The 26,300-nt window shown below is 46.0% G+C and overlaps 1 protein-coding gene across 2 annotated transcripts in view; it reads left to right on the top strand.

The window, feature by feature from the left end:
• Nucleotides 1-26,300, top strand: part of SOGA3 (SOGA family member 3) — a 78,023-nt gene that overhangs the window by 31,903 nt on the left and 19,820 nt on the right. For both annotated transcript variants that reach the window (XR_003941484.1, XM_030196866.1), the window contains exon 4: nt 10,691-10,762. Coding sequence is in view for 1 of the 2 variants with exons in the window: in XM_030196866.1 (XP_030052726.1) it covers nt 10,691-10,762 (72 nt within the window). In the remaining variant the exon portion in view is untranslated. The remainder of the gene's footprint in view (nt 1-10,690; nt 10,763-26,300) is intronic.

Here is a 26,300-nt window from a genome sequence, read left to right as displayed (position 1 = left end):
CATGCGCATTCACACCTGCTGACTTGAAGGAGGGCATTTTCCATATGACATCTAAATCTGATTTTGGACATTTTGTTGAAAACATCCAAAAATCAAGCGGCGAACAGAGAGATTTTTGAATCAGAAAAAATGTCTGTCTTTTTGTTTTGAAAATGGACATTTCCTAGATGTTTTGTGCTTAGTGTGTTTTTCTTTTGTGACCATTTTTGGAAAAAAAAAGTCTAAGGGAAAAACTTACAAAAACAAGTCATTGGGACATATTGGGGTGTGTGTGTGTGTGGGGGGGGGGGGGTTACCATTCTTAGCAGACTGAGCACACAGACATCCCAGCAGAGCACTGGGGCACCCTGGGGGGCACACATCTCACCTTTACCCCCTTAGCTTGTATGGTGAGCCCTCCAAAACCCACCTAAAACATACTGTACCCAACTGTACACCACTAAAATAGCCCTTATGCCTGCAGGTGTCACCTATATGTGGGTACAGTAGGTTTTTGGAGGGCTCACAGTTAACACCACAAGTGTAACAGGGGCATAGCCAGACTTCGGCGGGAGGGGGGTCCAGAGCCCGAGGTGAGGGAGCACATTTTAGCCCCCCCTGGCGCCGCCGACACCCCCCCCAGCCATTATCGTCCTTCCTGCCATTGCTGACCCCCCTCCTCCCCGCCGCTGCCAACTTTGATGACCCCTGCCGACGGCCCTCCCTCCCACCGCCAGCCCTCCCGTGCCATTGCCTACCTTTGCTGGCGAGGGACCCCAATCCCCACCAGCCGAGGAGGTCCTCTTCTTCCCGCGAAGGCTTCATTCTGTTTCTGACGTCCTGCAGGTTGTACGTGCAGATGTATTCCCTCTAGCCTCATCACTTTATCTACCTTTAATTTAACTAGATCATCATAAACATAGTCTTCTGAAAATCATTCAAGGTCTATTACACTTCTATTCCTAATTGTGCTTGTCTTCTGTGGTCCTTCTTCTGGCCCTTCATCTTCTGAATATAGAACAGAAATATTTGTTATGCAATCCCACCTCATTCTTATCTGCTTCTACATATTCTACATTTTTCTTCACTCAACATGTAATTAAACTCTGGAATTCGTTGCCAGAGAATGTGGTAAAGGCGGTTAGCTTAGCGGAGTTTAAAAAAGGTTTGGATGGCTTCCTAAAGGAAAAGTCCATAGATTGTTATTAAATGAACTTGGGGAAAATCCACTATTTCTGGGATAAGCAGTATAAATTGTTTTGTACATTTTTGGGATCTTGCCGGGTATTTGTGACCTGGATTGGCCACTGTTGGAAACAGGATGCTGGGCTCGATGGACCTTTGGTCTTTCCCAGTATGGCAATACTTATGTACTTATGTACTTCCCCTTCACCCTTGAACATAAGAACAGCCATACTGGGTCAGACCAATGGTCCATCCAGCCCAGTATCCTGCTTCCAGCAGTGGCCAATCTAGGTTACAATTACCTGGCACAAACACAATTAGTAGCACCATTCCACGCTGCCAATCCCAGGGCAAGCAGTGGCATCCCCCATGTCCATTTCAATAACAGGCTATGGACTTTTCCTGTAGGAACTTGTCCAAACCTTTTTAAACCCAGATACACTAACCGTCATTACCACATCCTCCGACAATGAGTTTCAAAGCTTAACTATTCTTTAAGTGAAAAAAATATTTCCTCCTAATTGTTTTAAAAGTATCTATCATTTTGGTTGCTCTTCTTTGAACCTTTTCTAATTCCGCTATATCTTTTTTGAGATACGGTGGCCAGAATTGAACACAATACTCAATGTGAGTTTGCACCATGGAGCGATACAGAGGCATTATACTATTTTTGATCTTATTTTGCACCCCTCTCCTAATAATTCCTAGCATCTTGTTCACTTTTTTGGCTGTCGCTGTACACTGGGCAGAAGATTTCAGCGTATTGTCTACATTGACACCTAGGTCTTTTTCTTGAGTACTGACTCCTAAAGTAGACTCTAGCATTAGATAACTATGGTTCGGATTATTCTTCCCATTGCGCATCACTTTGCATTAAATTTCAATCTGCCATTCGGATGCCCAAGACCAAAGCAAAGAATTCATTCAATCTCTCCGCTATGGCCTTGTCCTCCCTGAGCGCTCCTTTTACTCCTTACTGATCTAACGGTCCCACAGATTCCCTCGCAGGCTTCCTGCTTATGATATACCTGAAAAAAGTGTTACTATGAGTTTTCATCTCTGTGGCAAATTTTTCTTCATATTCTCTTTTAGCCTTCTTTATCAGTGCTTTGCATTTGGCTTGACAGTGCCTATGTTGCTTCTTATTTTCTTCATTCGGATCGTTTTCCCATTTTTTGAAGGATGTTCTTTTGGTTCTGATAATCTCCTTCACCTCACCTTTTAACCATGCTGGCTGTCATTTGCTCTTTTTTCCTCCTTTGTTAATACGTGGAATACATCTAGTCTGGGCTTCCACAACTGTATTTTTAAACAACGTTGACATCTGATTCAGAGTCCCTACCTTTACGGTCAACCCTTTCAGCTTCTTTTTAACCATTTTCCTCATTCTGTCATAGTCTGTCTTTCAAAGTTAAAAGCCTCTACAGTAGATTTCCTTAGTGACTTCACTCCAGATATCAGCTCAGATTCGATCATGTTATGATCACTGTTTCCTAGCGGATCCAACACCATTACCTCTTGTACTATGCCCCACATTCCACTAAAGATTACATCCAAAATAGCTCCCCCTCTCGTCGGTTCCTGGACTAGTTTCTCCAAGAAGCAGTCATTTATTACATCTAGAAATTTTACCTTCCTAGCAATCCCTGATGTAACATTTATTCAGTCAATATTGGGGTAATTGAAATCAGTCATTATTATAATGTTGCCCAATTTGCCAGCTTTCTTAATTTCTGTAAATATATTTTCATCTGTCTGTTCATTCTGTCCAGGCAGATGGTAGTACAGCCCTACCAGTATACTCCTTCCCTTCACACCTGGAATTTCTATCCATAAAGATTCCACGTTTACTCACAGTTAACTGCAGATCAGAGGTTCTGCCCCACTGGCAAAGAGTCCTCTGGTACTAAGATTAGCAGTAGGTCAGAGCTGGCACAATGGTGTACAATGTCCTCTTTCAGCACCATTCAAGGTAAGAACTACGTTCTCTAACATGGGTAACACAGGAAAGGGAACTAAAACTGGCTTACAAAAATGGCCACTACCGCATAGACTACAACAGGAAACAAAACAGGGCACACTCTGACCCAGTTAGCAGGGGAAAAAGCACCATGGGAGTAGAGCCCAGTACCCTACACCCACTACAATGCATTGCTAATGTGACTCTGCAGGGCACCTAACAGAAAAGGTGTCACACTCACCGGAGAGCCACATCGCAACCAGGGAAAGGCTGTCGGAGGATACAACACATTCTGCTGTCATGGAGGTGGGTACGGCATTTGAGGCTGGCATACAGGCTGGCAAAAAAGGTTTTTAGTTTTATTTTTTTAGTTTGGAAGGGGATTGGTGACCACTGGGGGAGTATGGGGAGGTCATCCCCCATTCCCTCCAGTGGTCATCTGGTCACTTGGGGCACCTTTTTGAGGCTTGGTCGTGAAAATAAAAGGACCAAGTAAACCCGGCGAAATACTGCTTAACGCCGCTTTTTTTTTTTCCATTATTGGTGAAAGCCGGCCATCTGGTAGCCACGCCCATGCCCACCCATGTTCCACCTTCGCTAATCTACCGACACGCCCCCTTGAACTTTTGCCGGCGAAGCGACGGGAAAGTGGCGATGCTGTCAAAAATGCCGCTTTCGATTATACCGATTTCGCCGCTTTTAAGAAATCGCCGGCCATCTCCCGATTTGTGTCGGAAGATGGCCGGCGATCACTTTTGATTATAAGCTGGATAGTGTCCCATTGATTGTCTTCCTTCCACCAGGTCTCTGAAATGCCTATTTTACTGAGCAGCACGATCAATGGAAACGCTAAGGGGGTATCTTTATTTAGTTGAATGTCATTGGATATTCAGCAGTACTCAGGTGCATTGGATAAATATAATTGGATAAAGTTAACCAAATAAAGATAACTGGCTAACTGAAGCCCTTCTATACTACCAGATTTGATCGACTAAACTCTAAACATATACCCCTGGCATGCCTCTGCTTCTGCTTAACTGGATACATTTTGTCCCTCAAACCAGGTAGAGGTGTGAAAGATTTAAAAGCATGTAGATTGATCCAGGTAACTCACAAATTTATGTGAACAAATCCTTTGAATATTGGCCCTTGTGTTTCTGTGTTACTGTGATGTATGTGTGTGGGAGGATTGTGCCTGAGCACATCCTCAGGCACAGTCCTCCCGCACTTCTACCCCATGATCAGATAGAATTGTATGCTTAAATTTGCATGTAATTGTCTCTGATCATAGGTCAGGTAAGCCCCCCCCCCCCCCCCCCCCCCCGCTGTTCCAAGCCCCCCCCTCCGCTGTTCCAAGCCCCCCCCCCCTCCGCTGTTCCAAGCCCCCCCTCCCCCCCTCCGCTGTTCCAGCACTATTTTTAGCCTGGGCTTTTGATCACCTGCCTATTAGCTGGCTAGTGACTAGCCTTGAAAATCGATACCAACCTGTTGAGTAAAAGAAGAAAAACAAGAATGTCTGGAAGCCAATTCCCCCTTCCTCACCTCCTCCCTTCCACATTTTCTGTATTAAAACTAAAGGCTGTCCAATAGCCTTTCCCCTCTCTATGTCCCCGCATCCCCCCCCCCTTCTCCAGCCTCAAACCTTCTAAAAGTTTCCTCCACCAAATAGAGAGGGCACAGGCATAGGCATAGTTTGACTGTTTCATTTGGGGGGGGCAAAGGAGGGGGCGGAGCATATTAGCATATTCATTTGCATATATACATATGCAAATGAATATGCTAATATGGAGGAAGGAAGGAAGGGAAAAAAAGCTGGCTTTTTTTGGGAATAACCATAATGAATATGTATGAGATATCAAGCCAGCTCTTTCTCCCTTCCTTCTTTCCTTCTTCCACTCCAGTAGTATTTCCCCACCCCTTTTCCCATACCATGCCAGTGTTGACCTTAGAAATGCATAAGCTCTATATGTAGATCCTTCAAGAGGTAGTGTGTCATGATTTAGGCTCTACACCCTTTCTGATGTTTTGGTGCCACCTCAGTAAAGCCAACACACAATCTCTCCACTGCAACACACTATACACAAACTTGTGCAAAAACACACTCATAACCTTACTAAACCATAACAGCACTAATTCCAAGGACAGGACGAGCTGCAACCTTATGCGTGAAAAGGCAGAACTGTAATTACACCAGGCTCTAAAACACCAATACACTACCTCGTGAAAAACACATGACACAACAGACATGACACAAGGAACTAGAAAGAAAAAATATGAAGGCAAAATACTGAACTGGAAAGTTAACTCAAGAAGTCAGACTCAGCATGCAGCAATACCAGAAAAATTGAAACTTACATGCAAAATTTCACAGAAAGCTGACATATTCCAATTAATAAATTCTGAATAAAATACTTTTTTCTACCTTTGTTGTCTGATCATTTAGTTTTTCTATTCGCTTTGGTCCCAGTGTCTTCTGTTTTATGCAGTATCTTCTTTCCATTTGATATTCCATTTAATAGATTCAAAATAAAATACTTTTTTGTACCTTTGTTGTCTGGACATTTTACTGTTCAATCATGCTGGTTCCAGTTTCCTCTTTTCTTGTCTTTCTGCTAATTCTCCTTCAACTGCTTGCTGTCCATTTGTCTTTTCTCTTCTCTCCTGTCTTATTCCATTCCTTCACTACACCTACCTTTGACACATTATTTCTTTTTTAGCTGTTTCCTCTGTTTTTTTTCCTTTGCTGCCTCTCTGTTCACTTAAATTTCACCCTCGTCCTCATCCTTCTCCTTTTTAGTTTTCAGCTATCAAATTCCATTTCCTTCTCTCACCCACTAGCTGCCCCATTCCTCTTCTCAGTCCTTCCTCCAACCTTCCATTTCCTTTCATCTTTAATCAACTCTCCATTACCACATTTCTGCCCCCCCCCCCCCATCACTATCATCCTCTCATTTGTTTCCTTCCCACCTCCCCTTTGGCCTCTCCCAAATAGTTCCACCATTTGCAGCATCTTCCTCCCTCCAACCTTCTAGCCCAGCACGCCTGCTCCCTTTCTCCCCTTGTAGCCTAATATCTCCCTGTCCCTTCCACACACACATCCACACTCCAGTATCTTCCAGCCCCCCCCCCCCCTCCCTGTGGTCCAGCATTTCTTCCTCTCTCTCTCCCCTCCCTCCAATTGTCCAGCATTTCTCCCTCACTCCCTTCTGTCCCTGGATCCACAATCTGCCTCTTTTTCTCTTTCCCCTCTAATGTATATCTATCCCTCCCTCTCATCCATCCCCATGTACAACCTCTCTTCCCTCCTTCTTCTCTCCCACTGCCCACATCACTCTCAGTATCTCCCTTCCTTGCACCCTGGGCCCAACATCTATCTCTTTCGTTCTCTTCCTTCCCCTTTTAGCATCTCTCCCATCCCCATACAGCATCTCTCTCTGTCTCCCTCCCTCCCACTTCCATGTTCCAACATTTCCCCTTTTCTCTTGCTGTCCCTCCCTCCCTCCTCCACATCCAGTATTATTTCTCCCCTCTCTCTCCCCCATGCATCTCCCCCCACCAACATTCCCCACCTCTCTCGCTCACCTCTACCTAGCATTACCCCATCACCCCAACAGTGCTCCTGTGACTGTCTCTCCCTGCCACCAGCCAGCATGCTGCCTCGCTCTTCCTCGCCGGCGCTGCCTCAGTCCCTGACTCCCTGCAGCATTTTTGTCCGTCGCCGTCAGCGCTGCCATTCATTCTCACAGGCAGCCTCGTTCCCGCTCCCCTTTGCCGCGTCCTCCGGCTCTCTCTGATGCACTTCCTGTTTAACAGGAAGTGCATCAGAGAGAGCCGGTTGGAGGAGTGGAAGCGGCAAAGGGGAGCGGGGAACGAGGCTGCCTGTGAGAATGAATGGCAGCGCTGACGGCGACGGACAAAAATGCTGCAGGGAGTCAGGGACTGAGGCAGCGCCGGCGGGGAAGACACAATTAAGCCCCGCCAGTTCGCCGGTGCGACTCGTTTGGGGGGGCAATGCCCCCCCTCGCCCCCCCCAATCTACGCCCATGGGCACAGGGTAACCATCTTCCCAGTTCAGTGGAAGAATCTTTTCCAGTATGCAGAGGCTCAGATTGGGGAAAGAGTGGGAAATAAAGATGTTACTTAGTCCATTGTTGATGGGGGTTAATGGAAGGAAGAGGGCTAGAAGGGAGGAGATGGCTGTCAGAAATAGTTTTTAGTACTGGGTGGGAGGGAGGGAGAATTATAGTAAGTTGTTTCATAATGCTATACTGATGCATTTTATATAGCATGTACTTAGGTTGCTTTATGATAGAGTGGCCTCTGTTTTAAAAGCATCTCCACATGGATGCTGCAGCCTTTACATGTGTAGATCACATACATGTTTAAATATGGTAAGCTGTATTGTAGAAAAGCATTAGTATCATAGCCTATGTTAATTTATTTATTTACTAGTAAAAAAGCCCCGTTTCTGATGCAAATGAAACGGGGGGCTAGCAAGGATTTCTTCAGAGTGTGTGTCCCTGCCCTCTCCCCCTCCCCCTCCCCCCTCCCCCCTCCCCCCTCCGAGTCCAGTCCTTCAGTGTTAAGTTTCCTGCTGTTCTATGTTTTTGTTACAGAGAGAGTGAGGGCATCTCTCTCCCCTCCCCCCTCTGAGTCCTTCACTGTGTGAGATTTCGTGTGAGAGTGAGGGCATCTCTCTCCCCTCCCCCCTCTGAGTCCTTCACTGTGTGAGATTTCGTGCTGTGCTGTTTTCCTTCACTCATGGGGAAACCGGATATCTGTGGCGCTTCACACTTCCGGCTGGAGGCTTCATAGAACGTTGGTCTTGCCTTTTATATATATAGATTTTGGTGCATTTTTACCCCACATTTTCCCACAAGAGCAGGCGCAATGTAGCTTACATTAATTCATGAGGATACAATACAATACAGAGAAGGCACAGTTACGGATTGTGACAGGAAGGGAGGGAACATGGGATAACATGGGGTGAATGTTAGGGGCACAGCAACCAGCGAATAACCATGAACAGTCAACAAGAGAGAGAGGTTAAACATTGGAGTTGCCAGTGGAATAAGCCTTGTCAAAGAAGAATGTTTTTAAGGACTTCTTGAACAGTTGGTGGTCGACTAGCTCTTTTAGTTGTTTTGGCAGAACATGCCAGGATTTTGGACTGATGTAGGGGAAGGACGAAGCAAAAAGGCACGTGCTGGGCCATTTTTTTACTACGGATGAGAAAAAGGCTATTTTTTAATGGGCTGGGAAATGGACCTGTGCTAATATTAAAACTAGTTTGAATCTTCTAATGTGTATTTATTAGGTGTTTCGTTAGTATTATGCTGACATTGTATTATATCTCTTTTATTTGAATTTCAGTGCTGTCAAACGTGTGTATATTTTTTAATCCTGTTTCATGGTAATCATATTATTAGGTTTCAGTTTGCCGTTTTCAAGTTTATCTCATTTATTGTATTTATGTTTAAACTTGGTCATTGTATTATTGTTATGCTGTTAAAAAAATTATAAGTTTTATGTGACACTGTACCTGCTGTACACCTCCCTGGGTGAATCTCTGCATAAAGGAGGTTAATAAATCCGAATCCCAATCCCAATAAATAGAAAGTCAATATTTATATATGGAGATCCAAACTATGCAGAGCTTTCAAGGATGTGGCTTGCGTGGGGAAAAATCTACATATTTATTTCCCATTTCACAAAGAGGGATACATGCCTATGGAGAAAAATATCCCTGTCACGTTTTACATCAGCTAAGATTTTTTAAAAGTGCTTGGAGAAGTCAGTCTCCTGAATCTCCTGTTGTTGTTTTTTTTCTGCCTCCAAAATGAAACTGAATTAAAATTTGCAGTCTCAGTACTCAGTTGGCGACACTTACACATGTAGATTTGTAAAATGGAAAAGAGCAGTTAGATATACATAGGGCTTTTTTTGAGGGGGTACTTGGGGGTACTGAGTACCAGCACCTTTTCCACTGTCTGCTAAACTTGACCCATGGTTCTCGTATTTTAATAAAAGAGCTCAGGTTCTACATATAAATTCTGCCTTGTCATAGATTATATGACTGGTTGCAGGGGTCCTGGCTATTGTAGGGTGGGTCCCTCAATGACCACTCCACCCCTGAAGGGTGGCCTGGCATTTGAGTACCGGCACCTTTTTTGCTTGATAAAATGCACTGGATATACATGTAGTATAGTTAAAAATTTTATTTTAACAGACACAAATCCTGACGCAGCTACATTTCGGCACCTGCCTGCATCAGGAATACATATTGTATGAGTCTTCACTTGTAAACATGTAAGGTCATTCAGATGTACGTTGAAGTTGCCTTAATAAAAACAAAGAAGTTTATTTGCACAAAATCCCATTTTAGTACAACACCATTTTTGCTGTATAGAATAGCAGTATTAACTTATTCTAAGTTCTGAAGTGAAATAAACACTGTGGGGCTGATAGACCTTGGGGGATAGCCGGGCTGCCTCCTGTGGTCGATGGCAAACCCGGAATTCAGTGCCGGGTTGTATCCGGTGACCGGCATTTTATTTCCAGGGTATTTTTTTGGCCACTATGCACATAGCCGGTTAAGCCAATATTCATCAACTGACCAGCTAAGTTATAGTGGCCAAAGATAGATCTGCTATTTATCCGGGTCTATCTGGCCGCTCTACTTAGCCAGTCAGCTAATGAATGTTGGTACTAACCAGCTATGTTGTGCGATGTAAAAAGTGACTGGGCTAGCTGTTAAGTGCTAATATTCAGCTGAGATAGTCGACTGTCTTGTGCTAAATATTAGCACAGCCAGCATTAGGGTATTTAACCAGCCAGTAGCCATTCTTGGTTGGTTCAAAAGTGCTGAATATCAAGTGATGTGTTGGTACAAGGAACACCTTTACGTGGAAGCTGCTGGGATAATTTTATCCATGTTATATTTCTAAAATGGCTGCTCTTGACAAATATACGTGCAGTCCTGTGGGTATTTTAGGAAAGCTGTACAATTCCAGAGCCTTTTCTAAAATCCTGCTGGAGTGGAGGAGTAGCCTAGTGGTTAGGGTGGTGGACTTTGGTCCTGAGGAACTGAGTTCAATTCCCACTTGAGGCACAGGCAGCTCCTTGTGACTCTGGGCAAGTCACTTAACCTTCTGTTGCCCCATGTAAGCTACAGTGAGCCTGCCATGAGTGGGAAAGCACGGGGTACACATATAACAAAAAAAAAATGAGCCTATCCCAGCCTGGACATCTGTATTTTGATTTCTTCCCTCTATGTAAAGTTAGGGTTACCTTATGGCTCCAGAAAAAGGAGGACGGATTGAGCCAGCCGGGTTTTACTTCCATTGCTTTCAAGCAATGGAAGTAAAACCCGGCTGGCTCAATCCGTCCTCCTTTTTCTGGAGCCATATGGTAACCCTATGTAAAGTGGGCCTTTGAATGTATAAAATAAGTTGCTCATGGTGCACTTGGCATAACTGCATAGTACGACACAATGGTACTTCTTCTTCAGAGGGGCTCAGGCAATCTCTTTGGGTGATAATGTATTGAATTTCCTTGTTTTTCCAGTTGTCACTCAAAAGAAGAGGGAGCAAAGATGTGCAAAAATCTGAGAAAAAGACCCAGCAGACACCCACTGAGGTAAGTTAAAAACCCAGCAACATTTTTCTTGAATACCCTGTTCTTTATGGCCTGGCATGCCTTTCTCCATATCTGACCGTCCAGCTCATTTGGAACTTTCCCCATCCCAACCTGCTGCTGTTTAGGACAAGGGACTCTGAAGCTGATAGCTGTAGGCCTTTATTCCTACATTCCATTTTTTAGGTTAAAAATACACACACCTCTATGACTCGATGGTTATCAGAGACTGCCTGGTCACTCTGATGTTTGGGATATCTGCAGTGTTTTCAAATCTATGCTGAAAACCCACCTTTTCACCACTGCTTTTGGCTCCTAGCTACTACTCATTTGCCTCCCCTTGTTCCTTCTCACCCAGTACTCCCTCGCCCTTAATTGTCTTGTCTTAATTATCTTAATTGACTTAATTGTCTTAATTATCTTAATTGACATCGCCCTTAATTGTCTTGTCTGTCTGTATTACTTTTAGATTGTAAGCTGTATTGAGCAGGGACTGTCTCTCTATGTCAGGTGTTCAGCGCTGCGTGCGTCTGGTAGCGCTATACAAATGTTAATAATAATAATAATATCCACAAAACAGATTTGCATGCACTACCTCCATTATATGTAATCTATCTCATGTATATTCATTCTGGATATCCTGGAAATCAGGTGGTTCCTTAGGACTGGGTTAAGATCCACCGTTATACCTCATTTAACACAGTGTCAAGCTCTTGGTAAGGGGCCAAGGCTGAAGCTTCTTTCAGAGCCCCATCCATTTTTATTCCAAAGCTCAAATTCTGCTGTTGTGTAATAGCAGGGTTTGCCTCCTCCAAAGGTTGTGAATATCTCCTGTGCAGCACTCCTAGCTTGTGCTGGTTCAGTGAGCAGAAGTCACATCCAAAATTCAGTCTAAGATTTCCTGAGTGATGTCTTGCAGGGATCTCACCTGGCCATCATGCCAGTCCTTAATTTGTGTACTTTAAAACTGTTCCTTTTACTGGTGGCTGCAATTCATTATCCGTGCAACCTTTCACTCAATATGTGCGCCTAGGCAACTGCCTAGTACAAGCCCAGTGTGGTGGGACAGAGCCAGGACTAGGATTTACCCTAGATTTCTGAGCAAGTGGCATTAGACTTCACATCCATACTCTACTACTACTACTACTACTTAACATTTCTAGAGCGCTACTAGGGTTACGCAGCGCTGTACAAATTAACAAATAAGGACGGTCCCTGCTCAGAAGAGCTTACAATCTAAAGGACGAAATGTCAAGTTGGGGTAATTGAGATTTCCTGAGAAGAGGTGTAGTGATCAGGCGACATTGAAGAGGTGGGCTTTGAGCAATGATTTGAAGATGGGTAGGGAGGGGACCCGGCGTATGGGCTCAGGGAGTTTGTTCCAAGCATGGGGTGAGGCGAGGCAGAAAGGGCGAAGCCTAGAGTTGGCGGTGGTGGAGAAGGGTACTGAAAGGAGGGATTTGTCTTGAGAGTGGAGGTTACGGGTAGGGACGTATGGGGAGATGAGGGTAGAGAGGTAGGGAGGGGCTGCAGATCGAGTGCATTTGTAGGTGAGTTAATAATCCAGTTCACACAAGCTTTTACTGTTTCTTTAACGGTTAAATTTACAGATGCAGGAAAGGTTGAAGTGTCTAGGGCTCGTCGGCTTGGAGAAGAGACGGCTGAGGGGAGATATGATAGAGGTCTATAAAATAATGAGTGAAGTGGAACGGGTAGACGTGAATCGTTTGTGTACTCTTTCCAAAAATACTAGAACTAGGGGGCATGCGATGAAGCTACAAAGTAGTAAATTTAATACAAAGCGGAGAAACGTTTTCTTCAATCAACGTGTAATTAAACTCTGGAATTCGTTGCCAGAGAATGTGGTAAAGGCGGTTAGCTTAGCAGGGTTTTTAAAGGGTCTGGACGGCTTCCTAAAGGAAAAGTCATAGACCATTATTAAATTGACTTGGGGAAAATTCACTGCTTATTTCTGGGATAAGCAGCATAAAATGTATTGAGTTTTCTGGGATCTTGCCAGGTATTTGTGACCTGGATTGGCCACTGTTGGAAACAGGATGCTAGCAGCATACACAATTTGTTGTATCTCCTTACTCCTCCTTACTCCTCTTACCAGACTGGCTCACACACACAGATAGCTCTTATCATGCTATTCTCAATGTTATCAGTGGTGAAGGCAGTAACATTGGCAGGCTGCATTCTCTCCTGCTAGTTCATACATCTCACATTCCAATAACTAAATGCAAGGTAGGTGTAGGGACAAAAGACCATAGCTTTATTCATTAAAATTTATAAGAACATCCTAGGAAGCACCCAAGCTATAAGTTCAATGTCCATTCTTCATTCTCCTCGTCATTCATGCAGTAACCCACCCTATATCTTTGTCCAGCTAGGCCACATTATATATCCGCTTTCCTGGCTGTAAACCATTCTAGCAGCACACCTGCCATGAGCCCCAGCTAGGTGATACATCTTTTCAGTAGGTGCACAGTTGTTCACCACATTCGACTGAACACTATTTCTTTAGGTGCTCCTGCCCATCCAGGTGTTTTCTAGGCTCAGGTGCATCCACCATGGACTTGTGACTAGCAGGCCTGTCTCGAGTCCCCCCCAACTCCATGTAATCAAAGTTACTTTTTTTTTTTTTTTGAAGCAGTTTCCATGCTAGTGCAAGGCAAAGCCTCATAAAGAAATCCCAGATGTATTGCTGTCCGAAATTCCGCTCCTGCGCCTCATGGAAGTCATTGATCAATAAGCCTTCCGCATTGTCCAGGAAATGACTCTCATCCAAGCGGACGTTTCCTGGAGTGGGCTGGGTGGCCCGTTCACACCAGATCTTGTCTCCACCAAGCTGACTAGTCCACAGTCCAATCTGGTGATTCTTTAAATCATGAGACCACAACTTTGAGAATGTTCATCATAGCTGAGTGATGATTTCTTACCACCGAATAAGATGAATAACTCAAAGATGTCCTTCTTAGCTGTTCGCAAGGTAGCTCACTGATATCATTGCCCCCCTAAATGGATGACCAATGCATCCGGCAGAGCCAAAGTTCCTAATACGTCCTGAGCGTAAGGTAGGAGCTAGTGCCATCTTATTCCTGGAAATCCCAACCACTTGATGTGCAAACACCTAGCTTCCAATCCAAGATACGTACCCAGGGGGCAGGACATAGATTGTTTGCCAATTCTTAGGATGTAGGAATGTCTCACTATCCATGCCAGGAGCCCAGGAGTCCTGAAAAATGAATGGGGAGTGGTTAGTGATGCAATGTTGATCCTGCTAAATCAAGAGGTCTGATGTAGCTCTGGTACACCTTCGACTTCCATCGTCCAAGTCTGTGAATAGCAAGAGCAGGGAGTCCGAGCTGGAAGGCAACTGTGGTGGCACCGCTTCAAAATGAATGTGTATCATATTCCTCAGGATATTGTCCTACCTACCGGAGTCCTTTGTCGAAGACAGCAGCAAACTGAAACCTTGTAAGAGAGGTGACATCTTGGTGGGTAAGGAGAGGATGTCCATCAGGTGAATGGCCCATCAAGTAGGATCGGAGGTTCGTGAGAGGGCAAGTAGGCAGCTTTTGAACCCTTTCCAGATAGATCTGTTTTGGATCTGGCTAAATGGAATCTTCTCAGAGGAAAGGAAGGTGAGCAGTGGAGTGCCTCAGGGGTTGGTACTGGGGCCGATTCTGTTTAATATATTTGTGAGAGACATTGCTGAAGGATTAGAGGGAAAAGGTTGCCTTTTTTGCAGATGACATGAAGATAACCAATAACAGTGGATACCCTGGAGGGAGTAGAAACCATGAGAAGAGATCTCCAAACACTGGAAGAATGGTCAAGGTCTGACAGTTAAAATTTATTGCAAATAAATACAGAGTGATGTATTTAGGGTGTAGAAATCCAAAAGAGATGCACCCAATATGAGGGGAGAGATTGGTAAGGTCAGCTCAGGAGAGGGTCCTTGGGGTGATGGTGTCTGAGGATCTCAAGGTGACGAAACAGTACGATAGGCAATGGCCATGGCTGCATAGAGAAGGACATAACCAGCAGAAGAAAGAGGTGTTGATGCCTCTGTATATGTTGTTGGTGAGGCCCCACGTGGAGTATTGTGTTCAATTTGGAGGCCATATCTTGCTATTGATGTAAAAAGACGAAGTGGTTCAAAGAAAAGCAACAAAAATCGTATGGGGTTTAAGACGTATGAGGAGAGACTTGTAGACCTGAACATGCATACCTTGAAGGAAAGGAGGAACAGGGGTGATACGATCAGTGGCGTAGCTAGGGTAGTTGACACCCGGGGCCGGTCATTTTTTAACACCCCCCCCCCCCCCCTGAAATCCAGTACTAGGCATACCGAGAATACAAAACACTCAGGACCTATATATAGAGCAATTCTACCATACCATAAGCAGTAATTTGTACGAGTCACACAAGGAAAAGGAAAGCATCTTAAACACTACAGTCGAACACTAGAACATCAATTCACCTATTGTAAAACGAAAACACAGATTAGTACAGATCGTCGATCCTGCACAGTCAATGGCAACCGAAAGCCATGTCTTTTTCACAAACACAGATACACCCTAATCCACTATAGAAAAAGTAATAATAAACTTTCTATTTAGACAAAAATTAAACTGAACCCCCGATGCCAGACTCTGCATACAATGCAACACCACAGAAACAGAAAATGTCCCCTAATACTGTGCAAAATATAAAGAAAGCAGATGTAAATTTGAAAAAACTAACACATACCAATCACCACTTTACAAATTAACAAATAGAAATAAAACAAATACAGAAAATAAAATACCATTTTATTGGACTAATACATTAGCTAATACATTTAGCTTCCAGAGGCCAAAATCTCCTTCCTCAGGTCAATACAGTATAGTGCTGTTACAGTATCCTATCCTGACCTGAGGAAGGGGGTTTTGTTCTCTGAAAGTTAAGTCAAAATGTATTAAAATTAGTCCAATAAAAAGATTACCTTATTTACATGTTAAAGCAAAAAAATAAAAATATGTATTTTATTTACAGTTTGTTGTCTCTGGTTTCTGCTTTCCTCATCTTCTTTTCACAGTCTTCCTTCCATCCAGCATCTGTCTTTGCTCTCTCTCTCTCTCTCTCTCTCTCTGCCCTCCAGTGTCTGCCCTCTCTAATGTCCCTTCCATCCACTGTCTGTCCTCTCTCTCTGCCCCTTCCATCCACTGTCTGCCCTCTCTCTCCCTTCCATCCAGTCTGCCCTCTATCTCTGCCTCTTCCATCCACCATTTGCCCCAGTCTGCCCTCTTTCTCTCTCCCCCTTCCACCCACCATCTGCCCTTTCTCTCTGCCCCTTCAATCCATCTGCCCTCCCTCTCCCATCCATCCAGGGTCTGCCCTCCCTCACACTCCCCCCTTCCATCCAGGGTCTGTCCTTTTCAGCCCCCAGTTCCAGCCCCCTTATTCCACCTGCCCCTAGTTCCAGCCCCAGCCCACATCTCCCACCTGCCCCCCTTTTCAGCCCCACTATCCCACCAGTCCCCAGCTCTTTTCTTCCATTAGTCCCAAGCTTCAGCCCCCAGCCACTTCTCCCTATCCCCTTTTCAGCCCCAGTTCCAGCCCCCCTTCATCCACCACATGCCTTGCATCCCCCCTTTTCAGCCCCAGACCCATTCTCCCACCTGCCGCAGGCATGGACCCATTTTCCCTCTTGCCCCTTGTCAGACCCCAGTTCCAGCTTCAGACCCCTTCGCCCATCTGAGCACTCCCCTCTGAGCTCCCCCACCCCTTCCCAATCCCCTTCTCCCCTCCGAGCACCCCTCTGGGCTCCTCCACCCTCCCTCCCCAATCCCCTTCTCCCCTCTGAGCTCCCCCACCCCTTTCCAATCCCCTTCTCCCCTCCGAGCACCCATCTGGGCTCCCCCACCCTCCCTCCCCAATCCCCTTCTCCCCTCTGGGCTCCCCCACCCTCCCCAATCCCCTTCTCCCCTCTGAGCTCCCCTCTGGGCTCCCCCACCCCTCCCCAATCCCCTTCTTCCCTCTGAGCACCCCTCTGAGCTCCCCCACCCCTTCCCAATCCCCTTCTCCCCTCCGAGCACCCCTCTGGGCTCCCCCACCCTCCCTCCCCAATCCCCTTCTCCCCTCTGAGCTCCCCCACTCCTTTCCAATCCCCTTCTCCCCTCCGAGCACCCATCTGGGCTCCCCCACCCTCCCTCCCCAATCCCCTTCTCCCCTCTGGGCTCCCCCACCCTCCCCAATCCCCTTCTCCCCTCTGAGCTCCCCTCTGGGCTCCCCCACCCCTCCCCAATCCCCTTCTTCCCTCTGAGCTCCCCCACCCCTTCCCAATCCCCTTCTCCCCTCCGAGCACCCCTCTGGGCTCCCCACCCTCCCTCCCCAATCCCCTTCTCCCCTCTGAGCTCCCCCACTCTCTCCAATCCACTTCTCCCCTCTGAACACCCCTCTGGGCTGCCCCACCCCTTCCCAATCCCCTTCTCCCCTCCGAGCACCCCTCTGGGCTCCCCCACCCTCCCTCCCCAATCCCCTTCTCCCCTCTGAGCTCCCCCACCCCTTTCCAATCCCCTTCTCCCCTCCGAGCACCCATCTGGGCTCCCCCACCCTCCCTCCCCAATCCCCTTCTCCCCTCTGGGCTCCCCCACCCTCCCCAATCCCTTCTCCCCTCTGAGCTCCCCTCTGGGCTCCCCCCCCCCTCCCCAATCCCCTTCTTCCCTCTGAGCACCCCTCTGAGCTCCCCCACCCCTTCCCAATCCCCTTCTCCCCTCCGAGCACCCCTCTGGGCTCCCCACCCTCCCTCCCCAATCCCCTTCTCCCCTCTGAGCTCCCCCACTCTCTCCAATCCACTTCTCCCCTCTGATCACCCCTCTGGGCTCCCCCACCCCTTCCCAATCCCCTTCTCCCCTCTGAACACCCCTCTGGGCTCCCCCACCCTCCCCAATCCCCTTCTCCCCTCTGAACACCCCTCTGGGCTCCCCAACCCTTCCCCAATCCCCTTCTCCCCTCTGAACACCTCTCTGGGCTCCCCAACCCCTCCCCAATCCCCTTCTCCTCTCTGAACACCCCCACCTCTTCTCCCATCTGCCCCCCCCCCCTCCCGATCAGGTCCCGTCCCCCCTCGTGGAGAGCTAACAGAGCCCTCCTCTCCTGTCATCATCCTTCGTTTTTTTTTAAAATCCATTGCAGCAACGCAGGCAGCGCTTCGCGTCTGCCCTGCGTGTGCTGTGAAGAGAGAAAATCACCTCGCTGGCGTCGGGCCTTCCCACGTTGTGTCCCGCCCTTGAGGAAATAGGAAGTTACCTCAGAAGAGGGCGGGACACAACGCGGGAAGGCCCGACGCCAGCGAGGTGATTTTCTCTCTTCACAGCACACGCAGGGCAGACGCAAAGCGCTGCCTGTGTCGCTGCAATGGATTTTAAAAAAAACGAAGGGTGAAGGCAGGAGACGAGGGCTGTCCAGAGCACCCCCCCACCCGCTGACACCCGGGGCGGACCGCCCCCACCGCCCCGCCCTTCCTAAGCCACTGGATACGATACAGACGTTCAAATATTTGAAAGGTATTCATCTACAAACAAACCTTATCTAGAGACGGGAAGGTGGTAGAACTAGAGGACATGAATTGAGGTTGTAGAGGGGCTGACTCAGGAATAATGTCAGGAAGTACTTTTCCCCAGAGAGAGTGGTAGATATCTGGAATGCCCTCCTGCAGGAATTCAAAAATATATGGGATAAACAGAAAGGAATCCTGTTTAGGAGGAATGGATCCAAAGAAGATTAGGGGAGATTAGGTGGCAACATCAAAGCCAGAACTGGACAGACTTCTACGGTGTGTGCCCTGATCGTGGCTGGACAGATTCATTCAAATGTTAGAGAACAAGGCTGGTGCTGGGCAGTCTTCAACGGTCTACTCCCTGATTGTGGCTGAATAGATTTGGATGGGCTGGAGTGGAGCTTTTCAGGGGTGTTGATGACAACTTTAGAAGTTTTAGAATAAGTACAGTGCTGGGCAGACCTCTACAGTCTATGCCTTAAAAATTACCTTACATGTATACATATCAGATCAGGTATACATATGAAGTGTCACATCATACCTTATGTTATGAGTTTATCATGTTGGGCAGACTGGATGGACTGTAGAGGTCTTTATCTGCCATCATCTACTATGTTACTATGCTACTATGTAATGTTTCTAATGATCCCAGACTCAATCTACTACAGAGTGCTATGAACCAGGCTCCCTTGTACTACTTCCCTCATTCCACCACACTGGCTGTGTCTGTAAAGAGGTCCAAGTCCATGTTTGATTTTGGTTCTGATTGTATCATGGCAAGGCCATTGAAGTCTGCAAAAAGCTAAGCCAAATCTGCATGTCCTGCTTCATAGTGAAGGTAATTCTGATGTGGTACGCTTGCGTGTTATCCCGGCCATGGAAGCTGCTGCTCTCCATGTGAATATTCTGTCCATTGGGATAATGAGACAAGCAAAATTCAGGAAGCTAATAAGGGAATTATATTTGGTGAGCTTGGATGCTGCTACAGATGTGATCTTGCACTTCAAGTAGAACAACTTATCGGGCGGTAACCTTGTGGTCATGGCTATTGACTCAATTTCAATTCCAATGAAAGGGATGACTTGGGTAGGTCCTGTAGTTTTGTTGCATGCAGTGGGGACCCCGAATTTTCCAGCTATACCACTGAAGGTGTTCATGAGCTCCTTCCAGGTGCCAGAGTTACCTGGCCCATGAAAAATAAATCATCAAGGTAGTGAGCAATGGTCTTGGCAATTGCCTGCGCAGACACTACCCAATGCAGGATGGAGCTGGATGGTTGCAAGAGAGTACGCAGTCCATAGGCATACACTTGTCAAAGAAGAAGTTCTCCCTATAACGGATGACCTAGAGCGGGAAGCATTTGGGATGAACAGGAAGCAGGTGGAATGCAGACTCGATGTCCACCTGGGCAATGAAATCCACCTTTCTGGCAGCTATGTATTACACCATAGTAGTACTCTCTGGGATGTAATCATTGATTGATTGTCCGGTGGGTTGAGAGAGGTTGTGAATAAGCCGAAACTTTCCAGGTCCCTTCATCGGCACTGCATTAAGAGGTGACATGGATCATCGGATGTTTGTGTATTCTGATCAGGCAAGGCTGGCAGCAGGACCACACCGGTACCTGTAGTCATGTGTGGTGGTTCGGATTCCAGCGCCCAATCTTTTCAAGACCAAGGGGTGCTGCATCGGCCTGCTGATATGTCACACTTGGGAGGGTCTTTCTGTGACTCTCTCTCTTCAGGCAAGACTGGTTCCAGAGAGCAATCCACCAGAAGGATGACATTCACAGGTACAGCCTTAGTATGTTGCTGGAGTTCTGTAGTAGGGCGCAGCAATGAACGTAGGAGTGGTAGGTCTACTGAGTCAATGTAGCATTTGAGTGGGTGTCGCTGTCTCTTAGATCACATGGGGGAAGCTGGACCAGCTAGAAGCACTTGGGTATTGCAGGGAACCTGCACATTCTGGTGCAGGGAACCAGAATGTGTTACCAGGCCAGCTTAGGGAGCATTATCAAGGGCCCATAATTGGGCTCTTACATTGAAGAAAAGGAGGAGAGCCACTCAAAAGTAAGGAGACCTTGTGGAGAGGGGGGAAACTTGTCACAAAGAAAACTAGGAAGAACGTGGATCTGGAGGAGCGAAGAATGCACACAAGAGGTAAAAGCTAAGCCTAAAAACCCTGAGATACTGCCATAAACTAAGGAGCAAGCTGTCCTTACCTATGTGATCCGAGCTCCATTTACCACTCCCATGGAGAATAACACAAGGGAGGTCAATCACGGGCTGCAGCTGATTCCCAACACTCTCTGGCTTTGTGTCAGGGTTTTGTCAATATGGAGAGGAAGACACGGGAGCTGCGGGTCTTTGACAGTAGAAGATGCTGCTACTGTTCTTCCGGTTTCTATCGGGTGCTGAAAATGAAATGCTGCTGGGTACAAATGCTGCTTGAAAAATGTTGCCAGGTGCCACAGAGAGCTGGCTCAGGGCCCCGGCGAACATTTAAATCTTCCTCACTTTTGCCGAAGGCATGCTCCACCGCCTCCCTGGCCGTGCTCCAATCGTCAAGGGGAGTCCCTAGTGCTGTAGTGGCTGCATCAACAGCTCAGGGAGCAGGCCAGGAGGAAGGGGGCGGAGGAAGCTGTGGGATTGAGCGTGGCGGCTGCCTGGTTACCACGCCCTAGCTCGCAGTGAGCTCATAGGCCTCCATAAACACAACTTTTCAGGCAACCTTGATGACAGACTAAAATGGAGTTATCAGTTTATACCATAGTAACATAGTAACATAGTAGATGACGGCAGAAAAAGACCTGCATGGTCCATCCAGTCTGCCCAACAAGATAAACTCATATGTGTATACCTTACCTTGATTTGTACCTGCCTTTTTCAGGGCACAGACTGTACAAGTCTGCCCAGCAGTATTTCCCACCTCCCAACCACGTCCCGCCTCCCATCACCGGCTCTGGCACGGACCGTATAAGTCTGCCCTCCACTATCCTCGCCTCCCAACCACCAACCTCTCTTCCCCCACCTGCTCCGCCACCCAATTTCGGCTAAGCTTCTGAGGATCCATTCCAGATACCAGTAGCTATCTCCTGCTTTAGATGGTACATGCATCCCTAAGGTTAGGTACAGGGTGCCTGGTAGACATAACAGATTCCTTAAATGGACTCCTTTTCCCTGCTGTTGGACCCTACGAGGTGCAGAGGTTCCCCATACTTCCATACTACACAAGCCAGCGACAAGCTTCAGGTTCTGAGGCTTGTCCCTGGTCCATAAATCCTTGCTGTTTAAGCTAGTGCCTTGGTAGTGCTAATCTGTGAGGATCTAGCAGGCTGATTCTTCATTCAAGACCTCTGCTGCAGGCTTGGAAAGAAAGTGTCTCCCTGTGAACTACGGGTCAGAGGCGGGAGATGGGACCTATAACAATTCAGAATGCTTGGAGTGACTTATACTAGCAAGGACGGCTACTACTGCCACCAAACCCTCTTCACTGTTTATTATTCTGCAGTTCTAACCTTTCTTCGGTTTCCAGAGACTTCACAATTGTTCTATAAAGTTCTTCTCCTTTCTGGAAACTTCTGATGCCTGTTTGGTACTTTCCTGACAGATGCAGGAAGCACTTAAGTTCAGCAAGAGGCCACAGCTAGGTTGGACCTCTGGGCTGCTTATCTGATGCCGATGAAAAAGCAGATAGCTTCTTACTGTTGACCAGCAGTGGAGACACCGACACAGGAATGAAATTGGGAACAGCGCTGAGAATTTGGACAGCTTTATATTGCTGAATTTTTCATGATGTGACATCTGTAACAAATATGGCAACTATAAATAATACATATCTGGCATAAAACAAAAAAAATGTAAAGGAGCCATTGTAAATTGTTACCAAATGAAAGTGGAATCAAGGCATCTGGTGACAGTAAAAAAAAAAGTTTGATCGTAGCACTAATTTAGAGGGCAGTGTTATAACAGGGTACGTAACAAAGTATTGAATTACTCACCTATTGTATGCTCATTTCATAAAGACAAAACATATCCAAAATAACAAATTTTCAGCACCAAAGAAATTTCTAGGATGTGGTAGACTGTCATGTTGAATTGTGTCCCTGAAGCAGATATGGATTCAAAATATGATGTTATGTTGAACTACTGATTCATGGGGAGATATTTCTTCCATAAACATTAGTGAATTGAGCTATCTAGTTTCCTTTTTTTTTTTTTTTTTGGACTGTATTGTGTTTCTTTTTTATAAAGGCTCATTTTCAAAGCAGTTAGACTTACAAAGTTCCACTGATTACTATAAAACTTTGTATGTCTAAGTGCTTTGAAAATATGCCTCGTGGCACATGTCTTTATAAAATAAGTATCCATGTGTACATTCAGATATAAATGTGTGCGTGTACTATGTGCATATATACATGTATTTTATATTTTAAAAAACCCACATTTATGTTGAATGCTTATGTAACCCGGGTCTCACTCTCAGCACAGTGTCCTGGGTCACCGACTAAGTCTCCGGGTCCTGCATCCCTTGGCTCAGGCCACAAAACAATTCACACACACACAGTGCTTATCTTTTTTCACAAGAGCTTAGGTGCAGGCCTGGCTGGGCTTTCTCCGGTAGTTCATAGGGTGTTAAGGTGGGCTTTACTGAGTACTTTTTATCAGGCTGGGATTACTCTTACTTCAAAAAATACTCTCCACGCCAAGGATTGTATTTTTTGCAACAGCAAACTTTACTAAACTTCTGCAAGAGACAATCCAAACCTGTTTAGCTCAAACAGTTAATTTGTAATCCAGTTATACAAACTGTCACAAGCCAATTTAGGGATGTGGTGCAAATCCTCTAATCCACATTTGTAGATCCTACAGTATGTACATATTTACATCTCCTCCTGTCCATAACCCATCCTTTCTGGGTTGAAACAACCTAAGGCTGTACCTGCAGTGCTGGTGCAGCAAGCGATCTTCCTTTTGGACCAGACCTTCCTGTCTCTCCACACTCTTCCAAAGGAGTAACTCTCCGGGCTACCACCTTTGGCTCTGAACAGACTCTGTTCCTGCTCCCAGTCTGGGATCCCCTCCTCCACCTCACAGTTAATGCTGGAATTGGCAAAAACCTTCTCTTAGTTCAGTTACTTTCTTGAGCCCAATCAGGACACCCTCCTCTCCATAAGGGTCCTGGCGGGGGTAGAGGCTACCAAAGACCATGTGCTTTCCCCAACAGCAATATTTATTAACTCTAAATGCCACCCCCTACTGTCCACTCAACAACCAGGAACATTTCCCTCTGCAATTTTCCCAGGAACCCACCCCCTTGGGCTGGATCCTTTACCACCCCCAACCTCAGAACCCCCCACCTCCCCCCCAGCAACTCTGGAGAGTTCTCTCATATTCTTTAGTAATCCCTGTTATAATGGGAGATTACACTCTTTCTCCCCCCCCCCCCCCCCCCCCCAGTAAATGAAAGATGATTTCCCTGATTCTATCACAGAGAATCATCTTCCCTTGTCCTCAAGATCCAAACCTTTATTCTCCCCTCCTCCCTCAGGGGTCATTAAACACATCCTAATAACATCAACACTATTCAGCCATAACCATTTCTTTTTCTTTGATACTGAAACACCATCCTTATTACAGTTCCAAACATTTATCCAGATGTTTGTTCAACCTCTCGTGGATTATATAAAGAGAGGATGAAAGAGACTGTGGGGCTCATTTTCAAAGCGCTTAGACTTACAAAGTTCCATAGGTTACTTTGCTTTGAAAATATACCTCCACATATCACAAAAATCACTCTTCCAATGCAGTAGCACAAGTACTTAGAATTTAACCTAAGAACAAAGGAATGCTTGCACTACAGGAGAAAAAAAGCCTCAGAACCCTCCTCCACTCTCTTTTAATTTCAAAGTGGCAGAACCTTCTAGGGTAAATTTACGTCATTGGCATAAAAGACCACCTAAGTGTAGCAATTGTTACAACTCCAATTGTTCTTTAATCCTTCTGGATACCCTATTTAACAAGTGACTATAATTTAAAAAAAAAAAAGCAACTTAGCTTTCATTCAAAAGCGCACTCAATATTCAACTGCTGCCCCCTCCAATCCTTTACAATGAGTTGAAGGAGAGTGTGGAGAATATAAAGCGTGTTCCTGGGAAAAAAAAAGTATAAAGGCTAAGCAGGTTGCTGCTTTTACTAGAACTAAGGTGACCTGACTCATGGTCAAAAGTAAATATAAGTAGGAAGAATAAAGCTTAAACAGGCTGCCACCCTTGCCAAAGGATTGGCAAGGGGGGCAGCAGCTGAATATTGAGCGCACTTTTGAATGAAAGCTAAGTTGCTTTTTTTTATTTTTTTTTAATTATAGTCACGTGTTAGAGTGTCCACAAGGATTAAAGAACAATTGGAATTTTAACAGTTCCTACATGTAGGAGATATTTTATGCCAGTGAGGTAAATTTACCTTAGAAGGTAAATGTCAGGAAGTATTTTTTCATGGAGAGAGTGGTGGATGCTTGGAATGCCCTCCCGCGGGAAGTGGTGGAGAGGAAAACGGTAATGGAATTCAAACATGCGTGGGATAAACATAAAGGAATCTTGCTCAGAAGGAAGGGATCCCCAGAAGCTTAGCCAGTGGTGGGAGGCAGGGCTGGTGGTTGGGAGGTGGGGATAGTGCTGGGCAGACTTATACAGTCTGTGCCAGAGCCGGTGGTGGGAGGCGGGACTGGTGGTTGGGAGGCGGGGATAGTGCTGGGCAGACTTATACGGTCTGTGCCAGAGCCGGTGGTGGGAGGCGGGACTGGTAGCTGGGAGGCGGGGATAGTGCTGGGCAGACTTATACGGTCTGTGCCAGAGCCGGTGGTGGGAGGTGGGGCTGGTGGTTGGGAGGTGGGGATAGTGCTGGGCAGACTTACACGGTCTGTGCCAGAGCCGGTGGTGGGAGGCGGGGCTGGTGGTTGGAAGGCGGGGATAGTGCTGGGCAGACTTATACGGTCTGTGCCCTGAAAAAGACAGGTACAAATCAAGGTAAGGTATACACAAAAAATAGCACATGTGAGTTTATCTTGTTGGGCAGACTGGGTGGACCGTGCAGGTCTTTTTTTGCTGTCATCTACTATGTTACTATGTTACTAAGGTCCTGCCACTTTGAAATTAAAAGAGGAAGTTCTGAGGCTTCACCTTCCCTTAGTTCAAGCACTCCTTGTTCTTAGGTTAAGTTCTAAGTACTTGTGCTCCCTCGTGGATTCACATTTCACACCTCATATTCCAACAGCCAGTTTGTGTTCCTCTTTTCTTTTCCCAACAAAAGTTACCATTTAAAATGTACCTCTTGAAGACCCCACTCAAACCAGGACACCCAGGTAGTGGCAAGGGTGGCAGCCTACTTAAGTTTTATTTTTCCTACTTAATTTACTTTTGAGCATGAATCAGGACACCTTAGCTCTAGTAAAGGTGGCAACCTGCTCAACCTTTATACGCTTTATTTTTTTTCCAGAAACACACTTTAATACTCTCTGCACTCTCCTTCAATTCATTGTATTCTTCCTTACCCCTTGGTGATCAACGAGCAAACATAAACTTTATTGAACATATATTTTTTTTTACTTTTACCAAATTTTGTTTTATACCACATCACCTTCATTTGATACTGGTATTCAACAACCAACAGTTTTCCTCTGCATCACACAAAATTCTTCAACTCAATACAGGAACATCACACATTCTTTCAGTTTAAACAAACCCTGGGTCCTTTTTAGTTCCATTTACACTCAGTTTACCGATACCATTTCAGATCTGATTTTCATTCAAGCACCCCCCACCCCCCACCCCTTGTAGCAAACTGGTGACATTATGAAATTGGACTCTATGGTAAGAGTCCACACCCTCCACATCATGTTTTCTAATAATTCTGCCAGTGGTCCATTTTCGATATTGAGCTTCATTATGGTTCCAGACTGTGGGGTTCTCCATTTCAATGGGATAACTTGGATCAG

This window comes from Microcaecilia unicolor, chromosome 3 (genome assembly GCF_901765095.1).
Source record: "Microcaecilia unicolor chromosome 3, aMicUni1.1, whole genome shotgun sequence".
Taxonomy (NCBI): Eukaryota; Metazoa; Chordata; class Amphibia; order Gymnophiona; family Siphonopidae; genus Microcaecilia; species Microcaecilia unicolor.
This window is presented reverse-complemented; position numbering and strand designations above follow the sequence as displayed.